Source organism: Rattus rattus, chromosome 1 (genome assembly GCF_011064425.1).
Source record: "Rattus rattus isolate New Zealand chromosome 1, Rrattus_CSIRO_v1, whole genome shotgun sequence".
Lineage (NCBI taxonomy): Eukaryota > Metazoa > Chordata > Mammalia > Rodentia > Muridae > Rattus > Rattus rattus.
Window position 1 is genome coordinate 109,685,326 of NC_046154.1, and position 17,590 is coordinate 109,702,915.

At 38.8% G+C, this 17,590-nt stretch overlaps 1 protein-coding gene across 2 annotated transcripts in view; it reads right to left on the minus strand.

Annotated features, from left to right (window-relative positions):
• The window catches only part of Rngtt (RNA guanylyltransferase and 5'-phosphatase), a 195,139-nt gene that overhangs the window by 152,185 nt on the left and 25,364 nt on the right, over nucleotides 1–17,590 (minus strand). For both annotated transcript variants that reach the window (XM_032904743.1, XM_032904734.1), the window contains exons 7-8: nucleotides 13,900–14,009; nucleotides 12,865–12,966 (exon numbers count right to left, since the gene is read on the minus strand). In XM_032904743.1, coding sequence (XP_032760634.1) covers nucleotides 12,865–12,966; nucleotides 13,900–14,009 — 212 coding nt within the window. The remainder of the gene's footprint in view (nucleotides 1–12,864; nucleotides 12,967–13,899; nucleotides 14,010–17,590) is intronic.

Consider the following 17,590-nt stretch of genomic DNA (forward strand, 5'->3'; position numbering starts at 1 on the left):
TGTTCAAAAAGAAATTTAAATCAACATAAGAAAATGCCACGTAACAAGCAATTATGACACTGTCTACAAACATGCTATACAAGAAGCATCTTTAAGGTCTTGGGCCAGTATCTAATAAAAGGTATTTAACGGAAAAATAAGTAAGAAGGCGGTCATCATATCATTCTCTTAGAAAGTTAGGATATGCATATACATTAGGGTATTTTAAACCACAGGATAAGGTGTAGCAATACGTAGTATCAGCCCTCAGAAGTACTGTAGGAGCAGGAGATTCTGGAGTCTCAAAAGAGAAACTGAGCCAGGATGGAGAGATGTTTTAGAACACATCATGCTCTGGCAGAGAACCGAGATTCAACTCTCATCATCTAGATGACAGCTCACTGCCATCTGTAACCTTCGTACCAGGGGACCCAATGCCCTCTTCTGAACTCCTTAGACACCAGGTACCTATTATACATAAATGTAGGCAAAACAATTATGTACACAAAATAAAATTTAAATATCTAAAAAACAAAACTCTTTTTAAAAACTTAAAATCATGACAAAACATATAACTCCCTATTAAGTCCTAGCTTCCTAAACTTAACCTTAATCTGTATTCATAATTCAAAAACAACTGGCTTATTAATACATTTTTATATTGGGGGGGATGGTGTGCCTCTTCTGTGCCTAAGGCAGATATTTTACTTCTCTTTACCAGATACTCAGATGCTAAGAATTGATGTTCATATAAAATAAATAATTTCTAGAGTAGTGATATACTAACTTGTGATACACACACGCAAAAACCTATGTATCTATCTTATGATTTGAACTTTCTTTCCTATTTTAAATAGATTATCAGTTTTAAAAAACAAAACACAGTAACAGCTTAAGAGATGGCTTAGTGTCTAAGAACACTGGCTTGCTCTTCCAAGGGACATGGGTTCAATTTCCATGGTAGCTCAAAATCACCTACAATTCCAATTCCAGGATCCAATGCCTCTGCTGGCCTCTGTAGACACTGCAGGAACATGGTGTACATACGATACAAGCAAAAAACAAACAAATCTTTTGAAAAATACTGTACACTCATGCATATCAACAGTTTAAAAGATCAAAAACAAAACAGCCTTAAAGGATAGAATTTAATACAAAGAACTGACCATGTGAAAAACAGCTCTATCTAGAGAGATGACAAAAAGTTATTTAGTAATTAGCATTCAGGAATTCCTCTAAATGTATTAATACTTGGGTTTTGAAACAAGTTGTTGAAGTACAATTTTTGGGCTCAATTCTAATCATTTCCAAATGACATATCCTTCTATGTGATACTTACAGGAAGAAATGGGCAGGGCTAGGAACACACATTACTAGCATATGCAAGACCTTCTAAGTTCAGAGCACAGCACCAAAATAAATGAGTTATCTCATATTTGGAAACAAAGGTTAAAGACTATAGAAAGTATTCACACACCACTCCTAAGACCATGAAAGCAAGCCAATTATTTTTGAAAGAGACAACCATCCCACACATTACTAGATATAGGCTCAGTACCTAACTAGAGATCTACTATCAACAACCATGAGCCACTAATATAATTTCTCTTTAGAAAATTATCAATTGCAAATTTAATATTAAGAATTACTCACGTCCATATATTCATTAAGACACAGAATTTCACTGAATCCTTTTGTTCTAGTCCCATGCTTCCCGTGTTTGCTTGTGTTTGTTCTTACAGATCTTGCTATGTAGCCCAGGCTGGCCTCAGGCTCGAGACTCCCCACCTGCAAAGCACTAGAAAGCCTTCCTAGCCGGTGCCTGGGAGCACAAACATGTATCTCCACATCTAAGTTAGTAGTATTCCTTCTATAAAGGTGCATACACAGTAATTACAGGTTACAGAAATGCCATAATCATAAAATACTTTACTATAAATGCAACTTTCCAGCTGACCTGGAAACAATCCAGTTTTAAAAATCTTTCTCATCGAGATTATACAGTCAAGTAAAATCCCCAAAAAGTTGCATTAGTAAAATTTAGGAAGTATATAGGGAAAAAAATGAGAAAGTTGTGAGCAATAGCGTGTCGGAGTCTTAATTCACGTTCCTACCGCTACTTTAAACAGAAACTAATCTGATTACCCCATCACCAATTCACAATCCTGATGACCAACTCACATTTCAAAAGTTTATCGTAGACTTTGAAAGCAGAGATCTCTTTATTTGTCTTTACAGACGAGGTCAGTTCAAACACACAGGACACTCAATAAATGTTTAAGCAAGATTAGGTACAAGGAAGCTCGTCACACTATTCTATAATGATGAAAACTCAAGAATCTATCACAGAACAAACAGACTAAATACTATACGTCCACAGAAAAGTATAGTATCACACTATTTTAAAACATAAAAATATCCATTAATATAAAAACTCCATCTCTGACCACCTCTTTTGTAAAATTATGCCATGTCCTCCTTAACCCAAATATTTTTAGATTCTTTCCAATGGTTAAAACAAACTGAAACTTTTTCAAAGATAGATTTATTTGTTTGGTTGGTTGTTATGTATACAGCATTCTGCCTGCATGCATGCCTGCAGGCCAGAAGAGGGTACCAGATCTCATTATAGACAGTTGTGAGCCACTATGCGGTTGCTGGGGATTGAACTCAGGACCTATAAAGAGCAGCTAGTGTTCTTAATCTCTGAGCCATCTCTCCAGCCCCTCACTGAAACTTTAAGCACACTTTATATATTGTTCAAAGTCCTTCCTCCTAATCCCCTTTCCTGAGTTCCCATCCACAAACCAAAGTCAGCTACAGATGTGCATCAAACAAAATGGCAAGTCCTAAGAGCTGAAGAAGTGGCATTCCCTTATCCCCACCTAGGAGCTAGAACTTGAGGGGAGAATGAGACTGGTGATAAAGTTGTCAAAAGTCAACTTCTAAAGATTACTTCTCACAAAGAGGTGTCCAAGACACTGCTTTAAACACATTAGTCAAAATGGATTTCCACCATCAAGAATGCTACTAAGCATGCCCCCCCCCATATTGGTTGTGGGTTTGTGTTTTTCCCCCACTCTCTTCAGCTGAGTGGAGATTAACTGTGTCTATGACAGAACAGCAGCGCTATGTCCCTGGCATACCCTTGATACCAAGAGTTGCATAATACTAGCTATTTATATAGAATAACCTTATACCAAGAGGCAAGACACCTACATCTCATCCTCTGACAGAGACACATGCATAAGGCTGAGGTAACCTTCCCTCACAAGACTCCATTACCTAACCACTGCTGCCCTTCTCCTCACGTCTAATCCTAGTGAACTTGCAAACATCTCAAAAGACAATGCAGAACTTAGAGTCTCTTTACGAAGGACAATTCAGAAGCTTTCCTGACCTAAGGAAAGCTAGTCAGGCCTACATTACTCACAACACTGCTCACACTTTGTTCTAGAACTAAAACAAACACAACTGACTTGCCAGCTTGAGCTTCCTTCCTTCCCTATGGGATGTACCACACTGGCCGCTGTATCTCTCACTAGCCCACAGTTCAGTAAACTCCATCCCTGTTCACTTCTTTTGCAAAACTATACTATGCCCTCTTTAACTCAAGCATCTTTTAGATTCTTCACAACTTTTAATGGAAACTAAAACTTTAAGCATAATTTATATATTTTTAAAGGTCCTTCCTCCTCATCCCTACTTAGATCCAACCATGAACCAAGCTAGCAATGTATCTCATTACACAAAATTACAAATACTAAGTTTATTCCCTATGGACAGCGCAGGTCCTAAAGCCTCCACAGGGGAGGCTATCTCTTCACCTCATAAAACCACATTGCCCTACGAGTTTCTACACTATCCAATATAGTCTTTATAAACTCATAACGCTGCAATTATACTGTTTAATTAACAGTGTGATTACAGTAGGTTTCATTATCTTTGTGGCAGATATACAAACTAGGTAGTTTAGCTACCTCAGGAATTAAGTAAAATTCATTGGCTAATTTGGGAATCAAATCATTACTTATGCTAAAATTCTATAAAATACAATTTAAAATAAAGAAACCACACGAAAAGAAACCAAGATAATTCAAAATCTTATTTCAGACATTTCCACAAGAAACAAGTTGATAAAAACATAATCCAACAGATTAGTTTAAAATCAAACCTACAACTATGTTTACTTGGCTCATAAAATGTTAAAGGAATAACTACTGGAAGAGAAATCCATCATTTAAACTCCTAAAAATTTCAAAACTTCACATTAAGGTCTTTGTTTTCACAACATACTTATTACACTAACAGCAGTCTAATCCCTGCTCCACCTCTCGAGCCCTCCCCGGGTTCCAGAGGAGGGATGAGTGTTGCTCTAACACTATCTTACTCCCTTGAGACAGGCAGGGTCTCTCATTGAACCTGGATCTAGGCTAGCGGCCAGACAGCAATCCTCCTGTCTCTGGCCCTCACTACACGAGCTGCAGTTACAGGTGCTTCCAACCATACTCAGCTTTTTACCTGGGAGCTGGGATCCAAACTCAGGTCTTATTGAGCAACTGAGATGTCTCTCACCTCTCCAGCCCAAGCCTGTTTTTATTACTGCTATTAACACTGATAAAGACAACATTTAACCAGCCAAGTTTGCACTGAACATTATTAAAACACTCCAATACTACAGGCATTTTAATGCTGGTGTATTGAGGCTATACATAAAGCAGAACACTTTACCAGGATGAGCTTTCCTTGAATCCTCGAAACACATTTTTAGTCAAGAAACAGATGTATTAAGGCATTGTGGTCTTAAATTGACTTCAGGCCATCAGCTTCATTCTATTACAGGATAACCTGCGTGCACACCGTGAGTGTACAGACAACATTGTTTACTTAATGGCAAGCCAGCGACAGTTACAACTGCAGGTACTTTGATTCTTCCAGGAAAACAAATTATTTTTACTTTATATACTGTTTATACTATAAATGCCCTACTATATCTTAGTAAACTTTGTCTATGGAAAAGTCATAGACAAACGAGTAACTTTTCTTTCAATTTTAATGCATTTACAACTAAACAGTAAAGAACTCTAGATGCTAACAATAAACAGCTAAATCTCCAAACATTCTCAAATGTCACAAGTGTCCTATCAAAAGAAATTAATCATTTTTAAAATTATAGAAGCTTCTATTTCTTTTTTTTTTTTAAGATTTATTTATTTATTTTGTGTATGTGAGTAAACTGTAGCTGTCCTCAGACACACCAGAAGAAGGCATCGGATTCCCCATTACAGATGGTTGTGAGCCATCATATGGAGCTGGGAATTGAACTCAGGACCTCTGGAAGAGCAGTCAGTGCTCTTAACCACTGAGCCATCTCTCCAGCCCAGAAGCTTCTATTTTAAGAAATTCCTTCAACAAGAAAAAAATTAGACTTCTACAAAGCATAAACTCACACTCACACTCACACACACACACACACACACACACACACACACACACACACACACACAATTAACAGAGAGCTTGCCTAAGAACAGGATCCAGTATCAGATTCTAGACTCCTCCATCCTACCTCATGAATAAATGCCAGATAATATCGACAATCAAGAGTAGAACAAAAGAGATAAAATTTATTCCAAACTATTCAATTTTAAATCATCTGAAAGCTAAAAATATAGTTCATCCCTTAGAAGACTTTTTGATCTTGAGTAGGCCCTGGGTTCACTTCTGAGATCCCAGATCATGTATCTCACAATAGCCTTTAACTCCAGTCTTAGATATCTGACACATCTGGTCTGCTCACACCTATACTTACACATACCCATGTGTAGGAGGCAGATAGGTCTTTGTGCTGTCACTGATATGCACTAAGAAAATCAGAAATATTAAGCATACCAGGCTGTCACTTCAAAGAGAGAAATGTATAGCCTGTTTTCTAGGAGCAGACATGGTTAACAGCCTGATAACCTCTGTACTATCCCATATCACACATGAGCTCCCCCAGACCCCAATCTATGGGGTTATCTTCCTCCCAAATCTTTACCTTGAACCTGTTTATCTCAAGCCTGTTTCCTCAGTCAATCTATAAGAACTATCTCTATAGAAAATGCTACTTGTACTTTACAAGGCAGTCTCAATGTAGTCATGCCTTAAACTTTATTGTACACGTGGGACTGAGTTAATAATCACCAGGAAACTTTTTTCCAAATTGGGTCATGCTCTTAAGTATGCCTAAAATAAACTACCTAGTGTCAAACTCTCCAAGTCTGAGCCAATATCAGCTACTAAACAAACTCTCCTTCTTGTCTCCCTGGACTGACACTCCTTTAATCCCAGAACTCGGGATGCAGAGACAAACAGGTAAATAAATAAGGAGGACGATGATTTTGTTTCAAAGGAGGCGCACAGTGTTTCTAAGAACAACCAAGGTTCATCTCCAGCCTTGATGTGAATTCACATACAGAAACCTATACTCACTGTGGTAGTGTGAATAAAAATGACCCCCATAGGTGCAATAGGATTTTGTTTCTTTAAAAACACAGAAATGCTTTGAGAATACGCTTTTGCTTTCATCTCAGGTGTGGGATACAGGGCTACTTCAGATTGTCCATAGCAGCTATGACTGTCTCATGATCTGGCAGGGGTGTGATTTTACCAGCTGAAAATAGTTTACATTTGAATTCTGGTGTCTACTCATAGCAATAAAACCCCAAGACACCCATCCATTCAACCATACCCATATACACATGAACATGCACACATACATATGCACCAGAAAAGAAGAGAAAGAGAAAAGTGCTGTATCTTTATACAGTTTCCTTGATCATTCCCAGTCACCAAGTCTTCACTTACTAAGGTGTTCATAAAAGTTAAAGGAGTTAGCATGTCCATGTTTTTAGACACAGAAGAAACTCATCATGTATTCTTTGAATAATAAATAACCAAAATGTGTTACATATATAACATGGAATATTATTAAGCTTTTAAAAAAGAATGCTCACACACAATAAGGATGATATGATAAGCCAGTCACACCGTGTGAATTCATAGAAGGAATCTTGAGTAGTTAAAATCATACACACAGAATGGGGTTGCCAGTGACAGGAAGAAAGGAATGAGGAATTATTATTTCATGGCTACAGAGTTTCCTAAGTTGAAAGAATTCTAAATGGAGATGATGTTGCTGATGACTGCCTTACTTAATTTCACTGCACTCTCACAAATGCAAAATAAGGTGGGCACGGTGACACACATCTGTGATCCCAGCACTTAGGAAGCTAAGGCAGGAGAATCATAAGACCACACCAATAAACCTCGAATCAAAAGAGAAATAAGAGGGTAGTTGTAACATTGAGTGTTACGTTACTTATATTTTGCCGTAATTTTAGAATTTAAAAATAATTAAATGTATTAACATATAAAAAGTATAGGACAGCTGGCACTGTGTGAGAAATACTCCCTATCCCAGCACACCCAAGACTTACGATAAGCACTGGTGCCAGGTATGGAATGGAAGTCCCTGGAAATCTAACTTTAAGACCTGGTCCCCTCACTAACTGTACTGGGAGGCTATAAAACTACAAGAAGTAAGACCCAGTGGGGGCCTTAGGTGCCTTCAAATTGTAGGAAAAAACCTTGTTCTATTTATATTCTGTATCCAAGAGTTTTCAGGCAAAGCTAACACAAAGCTTAAATGCTATTCTCCAAAATTCACGAAATAACAAAATCTAATTCTCTATCACATAAGAGTACTTCCTAAATTCCAAAATATTATTAAGACAGGTCCAAGAAAGCTTACCTGCCAGCAAAATTATCTGCAGCAGCTGTGTTAAAGCTAGGCTGAGAGCCAGAGACACACTGACACACTGTACTAAGATGGGCTGCCTATAAAAATCTGTGAATTGGATTGCACAAGTAATGCACTCAGCTTCCCATTTCTTTACTATTTCACAGGTAACAATTCATTTTGGGAACCAAAATTACTATCAAACAAAATTTAAATTTGGTTCCTTAAGAAGATAGAATTTAAAAAAAAAAAAACAGAAAATTAAAATGGAACTCAGTTTTAAAATACAGAGTTACAGAGCTTTACAAACTATACCGCAGGGCTATTTCTCAGAATTACTAATCTCCCCAAGCAAACCCAAGATCTTGACCTTATGGACATCAGCCTTCGTGTGTAAGACAGAAAGGCTCCATGCCGCCTCCGTGTTGTTAAATTCCTTCACTCCCAACAGTTAAGAGAACACAAGCATGAGATGAAAGGAGGATCCTCACCACCTGACAAACCACTACTAAGAACTTTAAGACAGCTTAAAAAAAACCAGGCTTGCTCTCTTTCTGTACACTTCTAGCACAGCCCCACCCAGCACACAGACAAGGCAGGAGCTAGCCAGGCTGAAAGAAGAGCAAAGCACTCTGGTCTCCCTGAGCCTCTGCTACCTGCGACTTCGCTTACGATGCCTTAGTCTCTGAAATGTCAGAGTGCTTTCTCGACATTTAAAAAAGGAAAAAGAAGGAAGGTCTGGAGATGGCTCAGGTTAAGAGCACTGGCTACTCTCCCAGAGGACCCAGGTTCAAATCCCAGCACCCACATGGCAGCTCACAACTGTCTGTAACTCTTGAGATGTGACACCCTCACCTAGACATACATGCAGGCAAAACACCAATGCACATGAAAATTTTTAATTAAATAATCTAAAAATACTTCCAGTAGGGAAAAAAAATTATTTTCACCATTTAATTTCAACCACAATGCAGGGCATGGTGATATATACCTATAATCCCAGTACTTGGGAGGTGATGGCAAGAGAATCACTGGTTCAAGGTCAGCCTCTGCTTTGTAGCAAGCTCCAGGTTGTGTAGGCAGTGGTTAGACCTTGTCTCTCTATTATTATTGTTGTTGTTGTTGTTGTTGTTGTTGTTGTTATTTTATTAATTAAATCACACAATTTTTTTAGTGTTTTAGGGGCTATAGAGATGGAACAAGCACTTGTTCCTCTTCCAAAGAACTTGAATTAGATCACTATAATCACTTATAACTCCAGCTCCTGGGGTTCCAATACACTCTTCTGGTCTCCATGGGCACCTGCACATACACACACAGACAGACAGACAGACAGACAGACACACACACACACACACACACACACACACACACACACACACACACACACACACACACACACACTCTTTACCAGAGCTAGAGAGAAGGCTCAGCAGTTGAGAATACTCACTGCTCTTGCGGAGGACCCAGGTTTGATTCCCAGCACCTACACATCAAGAATTGCTTTCTGTAACTCCAGATATGGTAACTATTCTGACCTCTGACGGCTCCTATACACAGGTGGTGCACACACGTACACTGAAGCATACACATATATTCATAAAATAATTTTTAAAATGTTTCCCAAAGTGTCTATAAATAGTACAGCTGAAAATATTCAAGTTAGGACTTGAAGCCAGCGAGCTGGCACTGGCTCAGCAGGTAAAGACACCAAGCCCAAAGACCTGAGTTAATCCCAGGAAGCCACATGACGAAAGAGAACCAGCCCATATAACAGCCCCTGACCTCTACACATGTTCTGAAGCACACACCTGCCCATAGGAAAACACACACAAGACAGATGGATGGATGGATGGGTGGGTGGATGGATGGATGGATGGATGGATGGATGGATGGATGGATGGATGGATGGATGGACGGATGGATGGACGGATGGACAGATGATTAATATTTAGATGTCCAGTCAGGAGTGGAGATGTAGCTCAGAAATAGACTGCTTGCCTGGGATGCCCTGGGCTTAGCACTAGCTTCGTTCAACAAGCACTGTTTAGGGTTAATAAAATGAGAACAGGAAAGAATAAAATAAAACTATAGCCAGTGAAGAATCCCAGTGAAACTACGACGGAATACTAAAAGGAAGGGATACAGATGCTGGTGAACTGTGCTAACAGCAACTCACTCACAGTTGAAGTAGGAACGTAAAATAGAATTTAGAGACTCGGGACAGCATTCAAGTAGTAAAACATAAAGGTGGCTGAAAGCAGTTGCTTTATGGAGTAGAACTGATGGGAAGGAAGAAGGGCTATAAACAGACTGTAACAATGATCCATTATAAGCTTCCCAGTATTGTTTAGCTTAACTAAATACAAAAATCAAAAAAGAAACAATTGTACATATCTATTTACTAGAAAAATGTTTAATGAAAAGGAGGTAATACTAAGGATTACTAACATGAGCCACCACATATGGTTTCCTATACTTCTGCTTTAAAAAAAAAAAATTTACCACATTTCTTAGACACAGGATTAAACTTCTGCTCTGATGATTAGAACAGCTGTAATCCAAAATGCTTAAATCTGAAACTTATGGAGTACAGATCTGTTTCAAGTCTGTATATAACTATTGGATTTAATTACCTTTAAGATAAATTCCATGAATCCCATCCCCAGCAAATCTAATTCTCTATGTGTAAATGTTTCACACCACTCTGGTTCCCAGTATTTCAGATCGAGTTTACCCGTAACAGCAATAAGTATAATTTCTACAAGATATTGCTCACCCGCTAAGTGACGGGTACTGTGCAGTTCTAACATTACAAAACAAGGTGGAAGGAAATCCACATGGTTTTCTACAGCATCTTTATAATAGAACAATTGTTATCATTTCCCATTTCCAAGGAAGACCTGAAAATAGGGAAACGGAGGCAGGCAGAAGAAACGAGGAGTGTTGTCTGAAGGGACAAGTACACAGATCTTTTTTATTATTTATTTATTATATATGAGTACACTCTAGCTCTCTTCAGACACACCAGAAGAGGGCATCGGGTCTCATTACAGATGGTTGTGAGCCACCATGTGGTTGCTGGGATTTGAACTCAGGACCTCTGGAAGAGCAGTCAGTACTCCTAATCCCTGAGCCATCTCTCTAATCCCAAATACCCAATTCTTAACACCATTTATCCTAAGAGAGTAGACAAATGTCTTCATAGGAAGATGTTCCTGAGGTCTTATAAAGAAGACTATCGAAAAGAAATAAATGAAAATTAAAATAGCCAATGATTTTTTTTAAATAATGAAGACATCATTTGGCAATATGGAAAATGCTGTAGCTGAAGTTCACATGCACGAGACCTAAGATTCAATTCCTAGCACCATCAAAATTAAAAAGTTTGTAGGGCTGAGTACTATTTTGTCTGTATTCCAGACCCACTGTTGCTGCTTACTGTCCTGTGGCCTCAGGAAAGCTGCCTCCCTTTCTGTGTTCCGCTCTCCTAAGTTACGGACTGGGAGGCTACAGTAGCCATGTCAAACAGTCCTGAGAATCAAAGGAGAAGCTGTGCACAGCACTTAGGAAAATGCCTAACAGCAAGTAAGCAGTCAGTAACTGCTGCCTGTCTTAACTGCTGCCACACGAAGATACATAACGAGCACTGGACAGCCATGCTGCCGTTCTAAAGCATGAACTAAAGTGATAATAAATCTTATCATTATTTTAGTTTTATGAATATTTATATCAGTGAAATTTGGCTTTGTTTCTTAGGAAAAGCACATTTTCCAATTGTCAAATTGGCTATTTCCTCAAACGGCCAGTGAAGTGATGAAATGAAATCCCAGAAATGGAACAACCCACCTCTAGCAAGACACATTTACCACACTCATTATCCAAGCAATACTACTTTTATCATAATCTACACAAAAACAGGTATAAAGAAGTCAATATGGCTACTATAACAAACAAAGAACTGGTAATATTCTCAAGAATAAACACCCTGGAAGATATCAGGTTTTTGGTGGTTTTTTTTGATGGTAGTGGTGGTGGTTTTTAGTTGGGTTTTCAGTTTGTTGGTTGGTGTTGATTTGGGTGGTTTTTTCTTGTTTTATGTTTTGTTTTGTTTTGTGTTTCTCTGTGTAGTCTTGGTTATACTAGAACTTACTCTGTAGATCAGACTGATCTCAAATTCATAGAGATCCACCAGCCTCTGCCCCCCACACCACACCACCACCACCACCACCACCACCACCACCACCACCACCACCACCACCACCACCACACACACACACACACACACACACACACACACACACACACACACACACACACACACAGACTCACTCACTCACTCTGGGATTAATGCCCTCCCTCCATGACCCCAAAGGAAAAGGTAGCCTGCTGCTTTGAATAAGTTAGGTTAGTTCGTTGGTTTATGCTGTAGCAGGATCTCCTACACCACACAATATAGCCTTGACCTTGTTGTACAGCTGAGGATGACCTACCTTGAAGTTCTGATGCTCTAGTCACCATCTCCCAAATGTTGGCACTGTACCAACTGACTATATCCCCGACCCCTAAATTAAGTTTTACTAAAATAGATGTGTTTATGTAAGAACACTGGAGTAAGGGAAGATATAACTGGCAACTGGCAAATTATGAAATAAAGATAGTAAGTGGGCATGGTGGTGTACGCCTATAAGCCCAAAACTTAGGAGACAGGTAAGAGGACTCAATATCCTTTCTCCACTCAGTATAAACAGGTACGGTGGCTCACACCTGAATCCCTGCAATAAGACTACTGCAGGCTCACAGGGGGTTTGAGGTTAGCCTAGGCTACAAAATAATTCTCAAAAAACTGTTAAAATTCATTTAGATTTATATAAAACTAACAGAATGTGAAGCCAAATATCCAGCAGAATGAACTAAAACTGTTTATACAGAAGACCAATAAAATGAAAGCTATATAATTTCTGAAACACGTTTATTTTGCTGTTCAAGTCAGAAACCTATAAGCCCAACCTTAGGAACCTGAGGAACACACTTTCCCTAATAATGTAATATTCTTCAAGCATTTGTTAGTTCTATAATTGTTTTTTAGTAGTGGAACTTACCGAGTACCGTCTGCTTTCCAGCTTACTTTATATGGCTTCTGCTCTAAAAGTCTAATATTTTGCTTGTCCATGGAGACAGGCTGTGCTCCAGGGAACCCAGACCTTAAAGAAAGAACATTACTCTGTCATGGCTACAGCCCGTATAATACATCCTTGTGTTAAACCAATCTCTAATGTCTCACATGTTGATCACAATGTTCTTCCTATCATGAGAGTAATTTCAAATGGAAGAGCATCAGCTATCACTAAAGTTCTAACGAAAGATTATCATTCTCAGCCGGAGTGGTGGTGCATACCTTTAATCCCAACACTCAGGAAGACAGAGGGAAGTGGATTTATGAATTCAAGGCCAGCCTAGCCTACAGAGCGAGTTTCAAGACAGTCAAAGCTACATAGTCTCAGGGGGAAAAAAGTTTATCAGTTTTCTTGACATTTTAAAATACCAGTTTACAATAAACTAAATTGCCACTGCTATAATATAAATATTGGGCTAATTTAAGAATGTTTATTATATAGGACTAGAGAAGGGGCTGAGTGGCTAAAATTCGTCTTATGTAACAGTGAAGTGTTGGGGGTCCCCAGCACCCATGTAAAAGCCAAGCCTGGAAGCATGTGCTATAATCCCAGCAGTAGGAGAGTGGGAAGGGGCCGGGGATGTACTAGAGTCTAGTGCCATTAAGGTAATTAAGCTAAAATTAAAGCTTTTCTCTGAAGAGTGGAAGTAGCAGTTGACACTAAGAGTCTTGCTCTGTTCTTCTCCACTGGTAAGGTCAGCCAGACATGAGTCAGCAGCAGATACAGGATCAAAGAAAAGCTCCGGTAACAAGAGCAATGTTGCATTCTCAAGGAGGATTTGAGTCGTATGACCCTGATTCAGCATAACTTCTACAGATTTCCTTGGAAAAACCTAAAATCCTCTTAAGCACTCAATGTTCACACTAACTTTAGAAGCAAAAATGCCCAATTAATGTCTGTATTAGCTTTAAGTGTTACATAAAGAATAAATTTTATTCAAAACTTGAACATATTTCTTACCCTTCCCAGCCACAGAACTGATGGCACTTCTGCTGTACCTCTCCTAACTTCGGTTGAGTTGTTACTTGAGTTACTCCTTTAACAGTTATTCCTTCCAAGAAAATAGCTCCCTTTAAAGAAAGAAAAGAAAATTACGATAGATATATATGTGTACAAATATACACACACACACATAATTAGAGGACAAACATGTTTACAAAGAAGAAATAAATCAATTTCTTTTCACAAACCTAAGAAAATTCAGACTAAACAGAAATGGCCTGTCCCACCTGCCATACTAGTGACCTCTCTCACCCACCAGTTACAGAGGGGCTCAGGCAAACGGTAACAATTCTCAGGCTACCTTAGGCTATATAAAAAGACCCAGTCTCAAAGCTAAAGAAACCAAAGGGTATACTCTAGGAAAGCCTATAAATTATAATCTTCTAGGCTTGGGTTTTTATACTTTTTACAACTAAAACATTAGTCTAAATGTATATTAAATTAGTTTCCAGCATATCAGCGGACTACTGCCATTAGTATCAATAAAACTAAACTAGTATCTACAACCCTGGCTGATAATGTCATTAAAGAATAAGAAAATCTGGTCTACAAGTTGCAAAATTCAACCTTCTGGCCAAGATGTAGCAAGCAAGGCACTTGGAAAGAGGAAGAAAAATATTACGAATGATTGAGATAGGATAGATAGACAGATAGATAGATAGATAGATAGATAGATAGATAGATAGATAGATAGATAGACAGACAGACAGACAGTAGATAGAAGGATAGATAGATGATAGGTGGATAGATAGATGATAGACAGACAATGTGTGTGTGTGTGTGTGTGTGTGTGTGTGTATGAAGAAAAATATTATAATTCTTTAAGATAGACCAGACATGGGCTCCCTCTTGTGGCATGGATCTCTAGTTGGATCAGTCACTGTTTGGCCACTCCCACAAGTTCTGTACATCTTACAGGCAAGGTAAATTGTAGGCCAAAGGTTTTGTGGCAAGGTTGGTGACCCAGTCCCTCCACTAAAGCCTGGACTGGTTACTGAAGATGGTCAATTCAGACTTCATAGCCCCATTACTCAGAATCTTCACTAGAGTCCCTTGTAGATACCAGGGAGTTTCCATTGCACTGTTTCTACCTCGCCCCTAAATACCCACCCCCAGATTCTGTTCTTCTCCTTCCATCCCCCCATCCCCTCCCATTCTCATCCCCACCAACCCCCAGTGCACCCCCAAAATCTATTCCATTTCCCTTTCCCAAGGAGGTCCATGCACCCCTCCTTAGGCCCTCCTTGTTACTTAGCCTCTCTGGATCTGTGGACTGTAGCATGATTGTCCTGTAGTTTACAGCTAATGTCCACGTATAGTGAGTACACACCATGTCTTTCTGGGTCTGGGTCACCTCACTCAGGATGACTTTTTCTAGTTCTACCTATTTACCTGCAAATTTTATGTCATTGCTTTTAACAGCTGAATAATACTCCATTATGTAAATGGAATACATTTTCTTTACCTATTTCTTGGTTGAGGGTCATCTAGGTTGTTTCCAGTTTCTGGTAATTATGAATAAAGCTGCTATGGATATAGTTGAGCAAGGATATAGGATGGAGGGTCCTTTAGGTATATGCCCAAGAGTGGTATGACTGGGTCTCAAGGTAGATTCATTCCCAGTTTTCTGAGAAACTACCATATTGATTTCCAAAGTGGCAGAATGAGTTATCACTCCGATAGCAACGGAGGAGCGTTCCCCTTGTTCCACACCCTCACCAGCACAAGCAGCGCTTGTGTTTTTGATCTCGGCCATTCTGACAAGTGTTAAGATGGAATCTCAAAGTAGTTTTGATTTACATTTCCCTGATGACTAAAGATGTTGGACATTTCTTAAGTGTTTCTTAGCCATATGAGATTACTCTGTTGAATTCTGTTTAGATCTGTGTCCCATTTTTAATTGGAGTATTTGGTTTGCTGATATCTAGTTTCTTGAGTTCTTTATATACTTTAGATGTTAGCCCTCTGTCATTTTTGGAGTAAATAAAAATCATTTCCCATTCTCTGGCCTGCCATTTTGTCCTGCTGACTTACAGAGAGTTTTCAGTTTCATGAGGTCCCATTTATCAACTGTTGATGTTAAGAGCCAGAGCCATTGTGTTCTGTTCAGGAAGTTGTCTCCTGTGGCAATACATTCAAAAGAATGCATTCCCCACTCTCTCTCCTATTAGATTTAGTATATCTGGTTTTATGTTGAGGTCTTTGATCCACTTATGTTGTTTTGTGCAGGGTGATAGATATGGATCTATCTGCATTCTTCTACATGCCTACATCCAGATAGACTAGCACCATTTATTGAAGATACTTTCTTTTTTCCCATTGTATATTTCTGGTTTCTTTATCAAAAGTCATGTGTCTCTTATTTTTAATTAAACTCCAAATCTGCTTTGAAAAGAAACACACCCAAGGTTGTTACATATGCTAATCAATCAAGCACTCTACCAGTCCCTTGGTGTAACTTTTAAGATTCTTCCCACTGGCAAAGATATAGAAATAAACCTTTCAATTGTATCACATTATCTCATTGTGTAAATCAGAAACTTATTTTTTTTAAAAAATCAAAATTTTTCATAATTTTATTAATCATATATGCTCAAATTAATATTGCTTTTTAAAAGTGTATTTGAAAAGCCAGACATCATGGAACATGACTGTAATCAAAGCACTAAGAAGACACAAGATGATTTCCAAATCCGGACCAGTCTGGGTAAACAGGGCATGTGAGATGGCTCAGGGTGTAAAGGCCCTTTCAACAAAGTCTAAAGACACGAGTTTGAGCCCCAGAATGCCGTGCAAGGATAGATAGGACTCCAAGTTGTCCTCTGACCTCCTACAAATGCGTCATGGATGTGCACATGTGTGTCCACACATATGCACACATACAAATAAATGTTTTTTAAGAAGCAGTAAGCAACTACATACCTATACATATATTTATGTATATATTTGTAAGGAAAGAGTATGTGTGTGTGTGTCTGTATGCATACAAATGTGTCTGAAGGTGGCTATATATGTGACTATATACATATATAGGCCCCATGTACACACACAACTAGATAAGTAAATGTTTTTCTTTAAAAGGGGTAAGCACTGGGTTGGGGATTTAGCTCAGTGGTAGAGCGCTTGCCTAGCAAGTGCAAGGCCCTGGTTGGTCCCCAGCTCAAAAAAAAAAAAAAAAAAAAAAAAAAAAAAGGGGGGGTAAGCACCTACAGACACATATTTTTGGAGTGGGAACATGTATTTATATGTGTGCATGCATGTGGAAACCAGCTTTCTTCAATCATCGGGGGGGGGATAGCATATGTACACATAAGCCATGAGTTATACATACGTATATCTATATATAAAATATGTATGTATGTTTGTCCACATGTGAGGACAAATGAATTATGACTCGCTTCATCACCTGCTGTCTACTTATATTCTAGGACCTCACTGAATCTGAACTCATCATAGATTAGGCTGGCCAGCAAATGAGCTCCAGAAATCCACCTGTCGCTGCCCCCTCAGCTCTAGGATTATAAATGTGCACTGGTACACTTAGGTCTTGTGTGGGTGCCAGGAGCTAACACTTTTACCAGCTGAGCCAATCTCTCTATCATCTTTTGAGTCAGTCTGTCACCAAAGAGTTTGTCAATTCAGAAAGAAT